This window comes from Poecilia reticulata, linkage group LG6 (assembly GCF_000633615.1).
Source record: "Poecilia reticulata strain Guanapo linkage group LG6, Guppy_female_1.0+MT, whole genome shotgun sequence".
Lineage (NCBI taxonomy): Eukaryota > Metazoa > Chordata > Actinopteri > Cyprinodontiformes > Poeciliidae > Poecilia > Poecilia reticulata.
The window spans coordinates 16,831,003-16,847,118 of NC_024336.1; the positions used below are offsets into that span (position 1 = coordinate 16,831,003).

General features: G+C 38.8%; 2 protein-coding genes across 2 annotated transcripts; one reads left to right on the top strand and one right to left on the bottom strand.

The window, feature by feature from the left end:
• Positions 1 to 1,171: 1,171 nt before the first annotated feature.
• tsg101a (tumor susceptibility 101a) lies at positions 1,172 to 10,773 on the top strand. The gene is made up of 10 exons (XM_008411535.2): positions 1,172 to 1,581; positions 2,111 to 2,198; positions 2,294 to 2,359; positions 2,545 to 2,708; positions 3,350 to 3,476; positions 4,027 to 4,084; positions 7,042 to 7,136; positions 7,989 to 8,191; positions 8,276 to 8,515; positions 8,604 to 10,773. Exons 1-10 carry the CDS (start codon positions 1,540 to 1,542, stop codon positions 8,691 to 8,693), a joined length of 1,173 nt encoding a protein of 390 aa, XP_008409757.1. The 5' UTR covers positions 1,172 to 1,539; the 3' UTR covers positions 8,694 to 10,773.
• ldha (lactate dehydrogenase A4) lies at positions 10,203 to 15,867 on the bottom strand. The gene is made up of 8 exons (XM_008411536.1): positions 15,759 to 15,867; positions 14,249 to 14,374; positions 13,522 to 13,639; positions 13,268 to 13,441; positions 12,998 to 13,171; positions 12,055 to 12,172; positions 11,388 to 11,511; positions 10,203 to 11,296 (listed from the first exon to the last, which is right to left on the bottom strand). Exons 2-8 carry the CDS (start codon positions 14,372 to 14,374, stop codon positions 11,132 to 11,134), a joined length of 999 nt encoding a protein of 332 aa, XP_008409758.1. The 5' UTR covers positions 15,759 to 15,867; the 3' UTR covers positions 10,203 to 11,131.
• Between the last annotated feature and the right edge of the window lie 249 nt (positions 15,868 to 16,116).

The window sequence follows — 16,116 nt, forward strand, 5'->3', positions numbered from 1 at the left end:
TGTGTCAGATAAGATGGGGCATGGTTCAATGAGGAATTGTTACTTGAGACAAAATGTTACAAACAGGAAGCTTAATAAAAAAATTTTAAAAAATCAGTCAGAGAGAATTTATGGAACGGTTAGATTTTCCATTATTTCAGAGATGAAATAATGGAAAACAATAACATTTATTGTGAAAATGCCTGATGAAACTCTGGTTCTGATTTGACAACATGAAATACAAATTCTTCATTTACTGGTCTTTTAATTTTTGATCAGGTTGGTAAATCAACAACAACAAATCTAGAGGAGAAATATCCAAAGAAAGGTTGTGTTAGCTTGGTTGCTTAGGTAACCTCAAATATCTTCATTAAATTTGATTTTTAAACTTGAAAAAAACTTTAAATGGAAAAGAGGATAAATATTGCCAAGTTAAAATATGGGTTATACCAAGGAAGTTGGAATGAATAAATGATCAAAAGGTACTTCAGAGGTGCTTTGGTTTAAGGGTGTGTACATTCAACTCAGTTATCACAGTTTTCTTTTAGTTTCCAAGACTGAACTAATTATTTTTCACTGAATTCATGAACTGAAATCAGACTCGTAAAGCGCTTTTCAGGACCTTCAAAGACACTTTGAATGAAATCTGTTATTTCCATTCACTCACACATTCACACACTTATGATGGTAAGATACTGGATTAGGATACATCATATTAACAGTGGAAGATATTCTGAAATTATCACCATTTTAACAGGGATTTAGACTACATTCATTTAATCATTCTGAAAACTATTCATTTTAGTGAGCATGGAGGCAAACATGGTATGGCATTTCTTATTATTTGTGCTCTTTTTAATAACATACACATTTTTATTTTTGTTATTTTTATTGCTGCAAATATTTTCTTTGTGAGAAATTTTACCACTTATAACCCTATATTTTGGCCATCATGTTACTCGGATTTTGAAATTCAAATTTGTTTTTGTTTTTGCTGATCAATTATTTACAGTCAACTAAATTTCATTTTATTTTATGAATGAAAATAATTTTTATTTTATTTCATTTTCTTTTAATTCTAGCAACTTAATAAGTATTTTTACACGTTCAAAATAATCAGAGATGAAAAATTTGTATTGAAGTTGACCTACTGCAAGCTAATTACGGAAAAAAGACGTCACCATTAACGACAACACCTTACGTCATAGACCGGAAATAGTTGAGAAGACACCCGGACATTTCTTTTGTACACCGTCGGAATCTAGTTTTGTATAATTTTCTAGAACTCACAATTTGCTGTTCTAGCTTTTCATACTGGTTATTAAGTGGACTATTGTTAAGCTGTAACTCAGAGATATTGCTTAAACTGACCTGGAATATTTTTAAGGAAACGCGAGGACTGTGTGTAGTCGTCTCTGGGCTAGGCTACTATTAGCCTAGCATTTAACTCTTGCTAGCTAATAACTTCAGTTTATGTTGTTGTCAGAGCAGCTGGGATAAAATATCAACTGTTCAGACTCCAATTATTATTAAGAGCGATTTAAATACACGTCAAGAAATATGGCGGTTGTCAACGAAAGCGCTCTGAAGAAAATGCTGAAGGTAGGCTTTGCTCTAACGGCTATGGGTTACGTTAGCTAGATATGACCGTGACCTAATGTAAACAGGCTAATATTCCGCGCAATTACGGTCCAAGAAACAGCTTTTTTTTGTTATAATGTAAGGTTTTGCTTTACATGTACAATGATGTGATCTATTTTGTCTAGATACCTCACGCTAATGCGAATTGTACTTTTAAAAATATATTTAGCCGCACGTTATACGTCAACTGCAATTTTCAGATTGTGACATCATCATATTCTTTATTTATTAATGTCCCACCTTACAGAATGAACTTTGGTACATTTAATAATAATAATAAAAAAATATGTCACTAAGTCATGCTTGAGAAAAATCTGCAATTCATAGCTTTGATAAAGGTGCTAATAACTTTTAATGCAGTGTATTGTTTTGCCATCACAAAATGTACAAATAACCTCCCATTTTGATCATTGCATAAATGTTTCAGCATCGTCATGAGTGTCATCTAGTTTTATGTAGATGACACTACGCCTTTCTTTTTGTTGTTCAGCAATATAAATACAGAGATCTGACTGTTCGGGAGATTACCAACGTCATCTCCCAATACAAGGACCTGAAGCCGGTTATGGATGCTTATGGTACACTAACTTATACCTACTTCTCTATTTTTGTCAGCTTGATCGATTTTTACCCTGCATGCTCATATGAGGATTTGCATCTTCTTCTGTTCTAGTGTTTAATGACGGTTCATCGAGAGACCTAATGAGCTTGACCGGGACTGTCCCTGTGAGTTATAGAGGTAAAATAATTTTTCCTCTCTTGATAATAATTTTAAAAAAGCAAAAGAATATGTAGCATAGTTGTACGTTAAGTTTACATAACATTCCAAGTGCAATTAATCAACAATTGGGGTTAGTTCGTGGACAATATCCACAAACTTACCCCCTTTAATTTAATGGTACACTTTGTTTTACTTTTCTCTAGGCAATGTCTACAACATCCCAGTGTGTTTGTGGCTGCTGGACACATATCCATATAACCCACCTATATGTTTTGTAAAACCAACCAGTACCATGATGATTAAGACGGGCAAGCACATTGATGCCAATGGCAAAATTTACCTCCCTTATCTACATGAGTGGAAACATGTGAGTATGGTGTTAACGGTCAATATAATAAAACAATTGGAATTATATTTTTTAGATATCTGTAGTTCTGGTTCTGTTTGCACCTGACCAGAAGAGGCGTGTGTGAAAGCTTTGAGAATATTTAGGGCTGAACCACATAACATATTAGTAGCTAGTAGGGCTGGGTGATGTGACTTAAAAGTAAAATCTTCTACATATTTACACCAAATCTGATTTCCAGTTTTAATTGATTTTATTTTAAAAAGAAGTGAGAGATTACTGAAAATATTTTCAATATTTTATGTCAATAGTCTCCTCTGGGAGTTGGCCTGAATTCAATAAATTGCATTTATTACAAACATTACAAGACACAACACATGTTTGCAAAACAACATGGTAGGCCCTGAATGGGCTCATATCGCTGCACATGCTCTCCTGCCACGCCAGAGACTGAAATTACAAGCACCACTTCAGCCAAAGTTTGAAATCAGGAATTTCAAACTTGGCAGCCAGGCCCTGCAGTGCAAAGAGCCCTGTTGTGAACCACTTAATTGTAGTATTTTAGGGTTTTCTCCACCACATCCAGATTAGAAAGAAAACTAAAACAAAATTCTAACTTGTTTTGTCCTAGTTCATAAAACAAATCTCTGTGTGCTTTACAGCCTCAGTCAGACCTGTATGGCCTGATTCAGGTGATGATTGTCGTGTTTGGAGAGGAGCCGCCTGTGTTTTCCCGTCCCACCACACAACCCCCCTTCCCAAGCTTTCAAGCAGCTGGACCCCCGAACTGTAAGTGAACTAAAGTTTCAGCGTAGTAACTATCAGTATAACTAAAAGTTTTTTTATATTTTTGCCTCATCAATTATGTCAGTGACAATATAATTTACTTTAGACACATTTTGTTATAGGAAGGATTACTTTTTGGGACCACATAGTAAATATTCCTTATGGTAACAAAGATGAAATAATACGTGATATTTAGAGGATACATGCTACTAAATACATCACTTATTTAAGTCTGTTTTAATAAAGTTGTAAGAATATTGTTCAAATACTATTCAAAGTCCAAAACGTACATAGTCTTATAATTTACAGCTGTAATAGGTTATTTTTAGCAGTCCCTCTAATTAAGTTGGCTTTGCATCAAAATTTCTCGTCATCTTTCTCTTTCCTACCATATTTCACGCAATGCATTTATTACCTTGAGCACCAGGGGGTGCTCACATACCATGGTAGCTCATCAGGACTTAAGCTAAATCTTCCCTGGAGTTACAGTTTAACTATTTCATCCTCAAAAATATATTTTTAATTACTCTGAAATACCTTTTGTCTTCCTCAGCTTCATATATGCCTGGCATGCCTGCAGTCTCACCCTATGGGCAAAATCCCAATCCAGGGTAAGATGTTTCTACATTGTCAAAGCCTGCATAATGTGTTCTCTAACAACCAAGTGCCGTGGTGTTTACTTTGAGTTCCTTTTATTCATCAGATTGTAAGACAGGTGTTTTTATTATTGATTACATTTGTGCCTTATATATAAATATCCACAACAAAGGCTTGCACTTAAGTAAATATAAGATGTGAAGTCACAAATTATAATTTGCATCATATTATACTGTAATGACATAATCACAATTTTAACAATTAGGTAAAAACCTGAAAAAAATGTGTACTACATACCTACTATGGCTTTAAGGCTAATCATGTATTTCCATAGCATTCCTATCAAATATCTCTAAATACTGGCTTGCATTTTAACTTGTAACCAATACATACCTCTAGATTAGCGGTTCTCAACGTGGGCGGTACCGCCCCCCAGGGGGTGTTCAGAGGACGGCAGGGGGCGCTGGCGGACATTTTTACAAAAGGGGGGCGCTGGGATGCCTTTGGGGGGCGTTTGGTCGAAGGTAAACTTTACACCTTAAATTCAAACAAAGCCAGTTTAGACCTGGAGCAACTTGGTAAAACTGTATTGTGTAACATTAAATCATGCTTGGCTGCAACTGTATCGATGGCAGCTCTTCTTCTATTCAGTATTTGTTAGCTTCTGTTAGTTTCTTGGCGCAGCTCCATTCTCCTGCTACTGGTAGCTAAAATCACGATACCTTCACTGAGTATCCCTCTAAAAAATGAACCCATTGAAATAAAGAAATCAAGAAATCCCTCCATGGGTGATACCATGATAGAGAGCGTTCATTTTATAGCGTTAACACGGTGCTGTAAGTGGTCTGGTATGAAACGGGGGTGATAGAACAACACAGCACTTTTAAATTTCAATAATCAGAATGCAGAAATTGTTTCCGTTGTTTTAAAAGTTTTATGTCAGTCTGCCTTTTCCCCATCGCTTCCCGACCGCCCTGCACCTTAGGGGCTTAAAAAAAAAAAGACGTTCACATTGCGCAAAACTCTGAAACAGGAGAAGCGGGACATAAAACGGAGCGACGAACTAGATGTGAATTATGGCATAAAAACACAGAATCTGACGCTGAACAGTGAAAAAATCAACACATGATGTGAAACACATGATGAATAGGCAGCGCAGCAGGTGAAGAGTTTACTGATGATGAGCGTCAATAAACTATAAAATAAATCTAGCAACTTTAGGAAAGAAACTAAAGTGGACATAGCAATAAACCAAGAGAGGATAAAACTAATCAAATAAAACTAAATGGAAATAAATGAAGAACAAAATGCAAGAATAAACTAAGAAACTAAAGTAAATACAGAGGAATAAACTGGTATGGCAAGACCTTTCGATCAATACAGAGGAATGTATGGCAAGAATAAACAGACACTATTTCCAGATAAAAGGTAAAATAATATTGTTGAAGTGCCATGGGTTTGTTGAGACCACATCTAATACTGAGAATAAATATATCTTACAGACCATAACAGTAAAGAACTGATCACTTTTATGTTTTTAATTAGATTTGATATATTTATTTCTTCAATATTATTTTTCATGTCAATGTTAATGTCATGAGGCTGATGACTCAATGACACTTTCAATTTGACTCATTAGGATTTGATTAAGAACCAGATTTGTTCTTCTGTCCAGTAAAACTATAAATCTATAAATCAATAGACAGGTCTATATAAAGATATAATCCATGTTTCTGTCTCATATTTGTATGGCATTAAAAGGATCTGGAACTTTTGTTTTTCCACTGAAAGCTCTGGTTTGCACAATAAATGCCATGCGGGTGAAGTTTTATGGATGATACTCTGATGTCCCATTCTCCTGAAGGCAACACAGAGCTGCACCACCATAAACTGACAGAAACACTGAAGAGAAGAAGAGTTATGATTAGTGTAGTTGCAGTTCTATCCATGTTTTAATGTTGCAGAGCTCAGTTGTTTTGCAAATAGTTCAGTTTAAACTGGCATGTTGAACATCTTTTATCTGCTCATTTGTGTAATATTTAACAACTACAAAATGGCAAAGAATAAGAATATTTTTTCCCACTCTGACTGGCTGATGTTAATTTTAATTTGAATGTTCATTGCATTTTTCATAGACACCTGTGAAAATAATTTCTATCCCCATGGCTTTTTTGTTCTCTGGGAAATTATTTTTGATGATAGATACAGAAACAAGCATGAAAATCTAAACATCTACATTAGTGATAGTAATATTAATGATAAAATAATGGTCAGTGCAAAGTAGCCTGCAAATTCTTTGGTGGGGGGCGGTGAGGGACCTGAATAAGGGCTAGGGGGGCGCTGGGCCAAAAAAGGTTGAGAAACACTGCTCTAGATAAATACTCACATGAAGACCCATCCAACCCTAAGGGTTCAAGTTTACACAGAAACAGTGGAGCTCATCTTGGGTAAACTTTGTCCAAAATYTCCCTTGTTACCCAGTTCTGAAGGAGCAGGGCTCTGGTCCAAGTGACCCWGTGMTCTGGTTTAACTAGGTCAAGGGTTCTTATGGTTACCGAGTTCTGGATCAAAAGAGTTCAGTCCAAGTGTACTTAGGGTTAATGGATTCATTATTTTGTTAACTTAGCCAATGCTCACCCTAATTACTCATTTCTAGTTCAGGGAGATTTTGATCCAAGTTGGTCCTTTTCAGTTGACTTTATTCTTGGTAACCTAGATGAAAACTTACTCTGGATCTCTGGTTCTGGAATAAGGGAGTTTGGAGCATTGTCAACTGATTAGTCATTATGTTAAACAGAAATTACATTATTTTTTTATCTTAGAAGGACACAGTAGATCATTATTATGGGAAAATAGTTTAAAATAAAATAAAGTAAGCTAGAGTTTGCTTCTAGTGTTTTTATCTTTAAAGTTTTGTTTTTAAATGGAAAAATATAAAGAACTGTCATTTTAATAATGCAACTCTTTTCAGAGGTTACCCAGCTTACCAGTACCCTGCTGGGAACTCTTATCCAGCCACAGCTGGACCTGGACACTATCCAACTCAGACTCCAGTCTCCACAGTGGGTATGTATTAGATGTAGCCTTTTTATGCTTCAGGTAGATCTCTCCTTATACGTGCATCTATGATAGCTTGAGCAGAGTTTTTCCAAAGTTTGTGCTAATATTGGGGGAAATATGCAGATTCACAAACCGTACTCATCTGCACTTCATCTGGTTCTGCTTAATTTACTTTAAAACACAGCATCTCAAGTCATGGAATATCTTAATTGTATCCATAAAGTTCTTTAAATCTCCATGTTCTTCATCCAACCCTAAATGAAGACCCTTGACCTTTTTACTTACACTCTCTCACCCTCCTGGTGACTTCAGTGGTATGCCGAGTTGCTTCTGAAAGGCCACAGCTGTAACTGGAGTGGAGCGTATTAAAGGCCAAAGTGCTGGATGGTCTCTCCCTGCCCCCCACAGACTGTCTCAACACACACTGAGAATATCTTAAACAAAGACTGTTCTACAGTGGTGAATGCTGCTCCTTCAGCAGCATGCAGGAAGAACTTGAGGCGACTCCTTTAGTGATGGAAGAAGCTGGTTTTGCCTGCCAAAAAAGTCAACAGACATTAATGATGCTGACTTCAGACATATGGGCTTTAGAGAAATCTGTTACATTTACAATGCAGAGCCTGACATTGTTTACTTCTAAACTAGTCTGTCCAAGTAATGTTAATATAATAATAAGATAAAAATATATATAAATATTATACTAATAATAGTGTTAAATATACATTCTTTTAGTCTTATTAAAACACTACATTAACTACCAATTTCAAAGTGGAGAGGTCCAAGCTTAACATGCTGGTATGGCGATGTTGTGTTTTACCACACTGTATCACAGAGTATTTTCAATCTGTGTTTCCTAAGGGCCAACCAGGGACGGCACCATTGGCGAAGACACCATTCGTGCGTCTCTGATTTCAGCTGTAAGTGACAAACTTCGCTGGAGAATGAAAGAAGAAATGGACAGAGCTCAAGCAGAGCTGGATGCCCTGAAGCGAACAGAGGAAGATCTAAAGAAAGGGCATCAGAAGCTGGAGGAGATGATCTCCAGACTTGACCAGGAAGTGGTAAGATACTTTGTCTGTTGTACTTCTTTTTTTTTATTCCTCCTTTAATGTATTATTGTCCTCCAATTTTGTTGCTTCCAACAGACTGATGTTGACAGGAACATTGAGCTGCTGAAGAAGAAGGATGAGGAATTAACCRAAGCCTTGGAGAAAATGGAGAACCAATCAGAGAACAATGATATAGATGATGTCATTGTGCCCACAGCTCCTCTGTACAAGCAGATTCTGAATCTGTATGCAGAAGAAAATGCAATTGAAGATACAATCTTCTACCTGGGAGAGGCCCTGCGCAGAGGTGTCATAGATCTGGAGGTTTTCCTCAAGGTAGCTCAGTGAAGAGCATCCATGGTATCTGCTGACCTTAGTTCTCTGTAGTGGTTTCCACATTCACTCTTGTTTTCTTCTGTTGCAGCATGTACGCCTTCTGTCCAGGAAACAGTTCCAGCTTCGAGCTCTAATGCAGAAAGCTCGCAAGACTGCTGGCCTAAGTGACCTGTACTGACCCAGAATGACCGCTCAGAAACATGCGTATATTCACACTCCTACTCTTCTTCCTGCTGTTTATTTCCTTTCTACAGTCTTCTTGTATACCAACCAGCTGCCTCTTTTTAACAAGAAAATGAGAAAAAGCATTTCTGAAGAATTCTGTAATGTTTGACTGTGACCTCTTTTATATTTGGCACCATGGTAGGTCACAAACACAATCCAGATGATCAGCAATTACTTTGATTTCATAAAAAAAAAACCTGGTATCTGTGAATTTCATTGTGTGGTTGATTTAGGAAGCTGCTTGACGCACATGAGAGACTGGTGTAATATGAGTTAAAGCCTGTGTGTACAGTGCATGCAGCTTCTACGACAGTAATGTCCATGCTGCAGTTGACATTGGTTTCCACTAAGGCTGGTGATTTGAATACAGCATCCTGCACTCCATCCATTAATAAATGTGGTCATTTTGGTGAACTAGATATTTTGTCTGGTTAGCCTCAGTAATATTGGGGGAAAACTGCTTGAACAGGTTTTAGAGTTCTGTTCCTTTCCCCACACGAATATTTATGTTTCTAAACCAGAAACGCCCACCGAGGGTCCCCTAAATGACATGGGCCAGGCCTCAGGTTTTATGCTGTGGAAGTTGTGGGTTATATTTTCTAATCTTGCAATCATGGGGATCATTTTTACACAGTGAAGATTGTAGCCTACATGGACTTTGTCACATATGGGTCAGTTACTGAGCTTCAGTTTTAGCTTCACTGTCTGATCCTCTACATTTTCCCCTTCTGATAGTCCAAAGGTTTTAGATTATGTCTCACAAACCCAGGCTTACACATCAGTTTGAGTGCATTGAGAAGTCATTTAAGTCAAGTAGTTTCACTTTGTACAGCCATGGCATTTGTAATATTAAGGTATTCTGTTTCCTTTTTGGTTGCTATCCACTTATGCTCAGACCTGCTGAGAGCATTTGGTTCTCACTAAAAGGTTGTGAATAACATTGAGGGCTAAAGGGTACAAAAATAACTATTAAACTAATCAATATTAAGTTATGTAAAGTTTTGTCTTTTAAATTAGCCTTTTACTAAATGCACTTTGAATTGTATCATAGAAGCTTTTTGTTTTCAATTCAACCATAGACCACCTGTTCTTTTATATCTGTAGATTTATGTAAAGCATTAAAAATTAAAGTTGATTTAATGAATTGTCTGAATTTATTATGCAGTAATATTTATAAACTAAAACTTTTGGAAGTCGGTTCTTATTCATAGATAAGAAACATGAAAAGTACTGGAAAGCGGTAGTTATGGAAGACCGATCTTTAAACATCCACAAAACAGTTTTACACAAACAAGGTCCAGTGCTTTGAGTTTGTGCTAGTTGGGTTTGGCACCACTGATTTTGGGACTTTAACATGAACAAAGGGGACCTTGATCCCATTTGTCAGCATCCTTTGACATTTACCAAATATGCCACATAGTGATGCTCTACCAGCTGGAAATAAATCAAAGACAGACATCTATTACTATTCTGGCAGGTTTACTTGATGTTACAGCAAATAAAAATATCCAGCTGCCATGACAAACAGTTTCTCTCAGTGGTACAGTATAGCTGAACACAGCAGCATTTAATGTATTTTCTGCATTACAGCCTTAGATAATATAGTCTATATTTGGAGTTAAATATAAAACCTCTGGGCAAACAATCTCAGAACTGTAGATCCTTTTTTTTTTAAACCTCATCTAAAGGTAAATATGTTGGCTGACTAGTCTCCACTGGCTCTCTGGGTAAATTAGCTCTGTTCCACCAGTAATCTCACATGTCAGTGCACTTGTGGTTAGGTTTGCTTCAGTGAACTGCATTTTTTTAAAATATATATAATAAAGGTACTTTTGGTATCACAGGCTTTTGACCCAGTGATAAACAATATGTGGCAGTGTCATCATGACTATAAGTTGGTAATGGTCACTCCTTATAGAGAATGGAATGTCTCTGTTACGCTTACAAAACAGAGATTACCAAGTGGAAAAATTGACTAGTTACAACCACAGAATTAATACAGTGCACAGACAACGCAGCAAAACAAAACAAAAAAAAAAAAAAAAAAACAGCCGACAGTACACAAATTACATCCAACGGTCTGAAGTTCTTGTAGTAGAGAGTAGTAAACAGAGATCCACTCTACTCAAAACAGATTGACCTTAAATACAGGGGGTAAACGTTTCTTGGCCACAGATGGACGAGGACAGGTGGGGGGGTTGAAAAGGCAAAATGATATCAGTGCGAGCATATAAGCGTTACACCCATCTTTGAATGACTTAGCTATAGACACTTTAACTTTTATTTTAATCAGAAGTCGTGTCACTCTGGGAAAGAAATGAGAGGTAAGGCAGGAGGGGATCAACCGCAGAGGATTTGCTGGGAGTGTTTAAGGTTTTAAAGGAGAGCTCTTCACAGAGTGAGCTCCTTCTGCACACCCCACAGTGTCTCGGCGCTCTTCACCAGCTGCGTCTCCTCCTCGGGTTTCAGAGTCATGTGAATGACATCAGTCAGTCCACTGTTGCCCAGAACACACGGGATGCTCAGGAAAACCTCATCCTTCACACCATGCATTCCCTATTCAAGGGAAAGTAGAAGGAAATCAGCTGTTAGGAGAACAATTCCATTTTATTGACAATGGAAATGCACTTCTTGGTTTCGTTCGTACCTGGACAAGTGTGGACACGGGGTGAACTTTGTGCAAATTCTTCATAATGCTCTCCACCAAGTCAGCCACAGACATGCCAATAGCCCAGGAGGTGTAGCCCTTCAGCTTGATGACTTCATAGGCCCTGCAATGTTAAAATACTAAGACCATTGTAACAACTTCAATTGATCAAGATTCAGGCACTCCTCCTGGAAAATACCTGCATCATCATAGAAACCCAGTTTTAAAAATGCAGGAATTATTAGTACCACATGCTGGCTGGTCTTTCCCAATTGGTACCTCTTTGAGACAAACATTGGGAAAATTGACCCTTCTTTGTTCAAGACTTGAGTCTTTCAATACATCCGATACCTTGACATTTTTGCTAAGGTAACCCATTGTGTTCTACATGGCTACTCCAAGATAAGTCACATTCGGTGGCTGACAAAATAATGGCACAATGTCAAATGGAGCAACTGAGTAAACTTTTGCATCATGGAGCAGCCAGAAAMGTAGCACTGCAAAGTCATGAAACACTAAAGATTGTTGGGCCTTCATAGTTTGGTTAAATTGATTTATTGGCCATTTTTTATTTAAAGGTTTAAATAAAGCCATTACATTATGTAAAAGCTCTAAAAATTTCAATCCAAAGAATAACAGTCGGTGAGTAGGACTGCATCACACTTACCCATCAACCACCTTCTTATGCACGTCCTTCCAGTTCTCGCTGTCACCATCTGCACCCATATTTGGGTTGAGGTTTTGCAGAGAAACTCCAGCAATATTCACACCACTCCACACAGCCACTGTGGAAGCAACATTTAGACTGTTACATTCTGGCAGATATGTCCTAAAACAGTAAAAATATATAAAGACAAGAGGGTCAATGCTCCTTAAACCGTCTCACAGTCCAACACTACAATTACAAGCTTGAACGCAACTTATTGTGGCCTTTTCAGAAAGAACAACATTTTTTGTACAACTGAAAACATGAGTGCGCTTTACATCTTTGTTCACTTCCATCCCATTTCTGATATCCCAATTAAATCCAATGCCGTTTCCTTCACAAGACACCCAATTAGTAATCAAGTCTAATTTAGGATTGGTGCAACTACAGCTGTACTTCAAAGAACTTGTGATTTTCATGGACCGAGTTGATGGGAAAATGAATGAAACTAAATACATAGGAATTCTTGAAGACCCAGTCAAAGTACAGACCTAGATGCAGTTGAGTAATACAACTTGAAAAATTGCAGACACTCTTTAGTCAATATGACTGATCTTGAGCTATATTCTTGAAAAAGGCCTGGCAAAATCTCAGCCTTAACCTGAAAATCTGGAAGAGATGCTCCAAAGTACTTAAAGCTGTACAGTTTTCAAATTTGCATTTCTTCTAAACTGAAAACCATGCGTCCCTTTCCTTCCACTTCACAATTATGTGCACCTTTTTTTCCCCCACAACATAAGATCCCATCACACTGATTGTTGATGTCATAAAGCTGTTAAAATGTAAAATAGTTCAATAGGTGCAGCATGCATGTCGATGTCCGACCTCAAGATAGACGTATGTAAAAAATAAAAACTACAGAGGAGACTTGGAAGATGATTTATTTTTAGAAAGACTTGCATACCACTGGAGTCTCCATGCTCTCCGATGATCCAGCCGTGGCAGCTTGAAGGGTGGAGGTGGAACTTCTCTCCCATGAGGTGGCGGAAACGGGCGCTGTCCAGGTTGGTGCCAGAGCCAATGACGCGGTGACGTGGAAAACCACTCAGCTTCCATGCCACGTAGGTCAGGATGTCGACTGCAAAAGTACAAAATGCATGATGAGCACATAAGCCAGTATTTTTTTCCCCCCACCCAAAGAGGATACACCTAATCTCATGATCATCTGACTAACCTGGGTTTGAGACCACCAGCAGGATGCAGTTGGGGCTGTATTTCACAATGTTGGGGATGATGAATTTGAAAATGTTAACGTTGCGCTGCACCAGATTAAGGCGGCTCTCGCCCTCCTGCTGGCGGGCCCCGGCAGTCACCACCACCACCTTGGAGTTGGCGGTCACGCTGTAGTCTGGCAAAAAAAAAAAATGACAGGGCATTATGTGGTGTGTTAAGAGCTCCCCTGGCAGATTTAATGTTAATATCTCTCACCTTTGTCGGCCACAATCTTGTGCGTCTTGAGGAAGAGGGCTCCGTGCTGCAGGTCCATGGCTTCACCCTTCAACTTGTCCTCCATCACGTCAACCAGGGCCAGCTCATCACACAGATCCTGAGTTTACACATGTGGGTCAAACTTTTGTTCTGTCGCAGCTTGCAAAGAGCTTGCGCAAATTGACCAATTTGTGACAGCCAGTATCATCGTTTGTGTGTTGTTCATAAACTTTAGATATTTTTCCACATCTAGCTGCGTTACAGTCACGATCCTCACTGAAACCTAATTTTAGCTTTCCTCTCGTCATTCTACCAGCTTCAAAGACCATGCAATCAATAGTTTCTGTCGTCCGTTTCCACTACCCAAGCTGTGGATGTCTGCAGCTTTATGCACATGTATTTAGTATTATCAAGACAAAGGGGACTAAAAAATGCACACCACACTTTTTAGATTTTCAAATTACATTGAAATGGGTGACTAATGACAGGCTTTTTCTGTCATCCACCATCTCCTCGCTGTGTGCTCTGTTGCAAGAGAACACCGATGAAATACCTCTGCAGCTGCAATGTCACAAAATGTACCACACAGTTTCTAGTTTTCAGCCTGCACCAATTCATGATAGTAGTATTTTCTTTACAGTGCAAGCTGCCATTTTCTTGGTTTGTTTCCAACTCTCTGCGTTTGCAAAACTCCTATAAAACTTCATCTGGAGCCGCTCATACACACCTTGAGCAGTATGCTGATGGCGGATGCCATGCCCACCATGCCGACTCCRACCACCGTCACCTTGTTCCGGCAGCCAACTGCCTCCTCCTTCATCACATGGCTGATGAGCTTTTCCTGAGTGGACATCTGTGGAAATAAATTACACATGGGGAAGGAAGTTTGCAGATGAAAAGCAGCCGAAGCGCTAGTGTTGGAGTCTGAGGTTTTTTTTTTTTTTACCAGTGGAGTTACACCACAGAATACGTGACTTATTGCACATCCCCTCCCCAGCAGGCTGAGTGAAACCAGGATTTCATTATTAGGTCATCACAACTAAAAGTGTGCCATTTTTGTAACCACAAACCCCCTCGTGTCTCATCCCCACACCATGATGCAGATGGGGCTCTTCAGAGCCTCCGTTCTCCTCAGTGATAGCCAATGCCCAGGGACCATCCCCTCCCCACGTCACACACGGCCTCTTGCTTCCTGGTTGGTCTGCTAGCGGGAACACTAGCAGACGTTTACATCACCGTCGTGACAAGGCTGGTTTCCCGCTGTAGTGTGAAGGCGAGCACGTAGTGGGGGCTCCTGGCAGGCTCCCCTCCTGCTGAGGGGTTTTAGTTCTAGGCGTTGTGATTCTTCACATTATTGAACGCCGCAATAAGAATCATGGATGTATTTCAATTATTATTCTATCAGCGTTTCCTCAAATGAGAGGTCTTGCCCCTCATGAGGAGACTTTTTGTGGGGTTACAGGATTCACTCTGCATGTGCTGTACTGGGTGGAGATCAGAATGGCTCGGAATTTCCCCATTTAAATGAGAATTAGAATGTAAAAAATAAATAATTAGGAGAAAATGCCAAAAAAGAAGAGAAAAAATATATATATATCGTGAATGTATGTTTTATGTACATTTCATCAAGTCCTTTTAAAGTATGGTGAGCTTGATGGATATTTAGCATCACACCTACAGACNAGCTTGATGGATATTTAGCATCACACCTACAGATCTCTCTCTCTCTCTCTCTCTCTCTCTCTCTCTCTCTCTCTCTCTCTCTCTCCTCAAGCTGCTAGATGATTAGCACATGTTGAGCTCTTCAGGATTTCATACAAATCGAAGCACCTGTGAAGGTCCGTCTTCGTTGTAATGGAGAAAATTCACATCCAGGAGCAATTTTAGTCAAGCTTTTCTTTTTTAGAAGAAATCAGTCCAATGTGACCAAGAATCATGTCAGGATGCTAGTCACCTCTACATGAACATAGAGGGCGTACCCACTGCGTAAATCACAACAACCAGCTGCAGCCATCAAATCATGGCAAAACCACTATATCGTCTTATAGCGGTTTCATTTGTAGGAGAAGCACCGGGAAATAGTGGAGCTGCGGCATCAGCAGAGTGACGCTCAAACCTTCCGATCATCAGGTAGTTTAAAAAAATAAATAAAAAATGCAACAAATGATACCCAAAGAGGCAGTGACTAATAAACAGTATGTTTCTCTGAAACGTTGGTAAATTTTAAATCGCCTTACCTTTACGGTTTAAGTCAATCAGGTGAGAAGACAAGGTGGAATGTCACGGCTCCTTCTCTCTGTCCGCACAAGTGCAGCTGCTCTTATGGGGAAGGCTGTGAGTATTTAAAGGCAGCCACCGTTTGGGGGGCGGTGTCATGCGCGCTGATGATGATGATGATGAAGAGGACGTCGGGTAGGATGACGATGCTGCGGCCGTGTGGCGTGTGGAGAGTCACGTTTCCTGCAGGATGCGCCACAGATCGGGGCAACTATGGAAAGATGGTCGTTTTGAAAAAAAGAAGAAAAAAAGAACATTTGCAATTTTATCATGATTTGATTCGTGAAGAGACTAAAATTGAAAAGAAAAAAAAGCAAA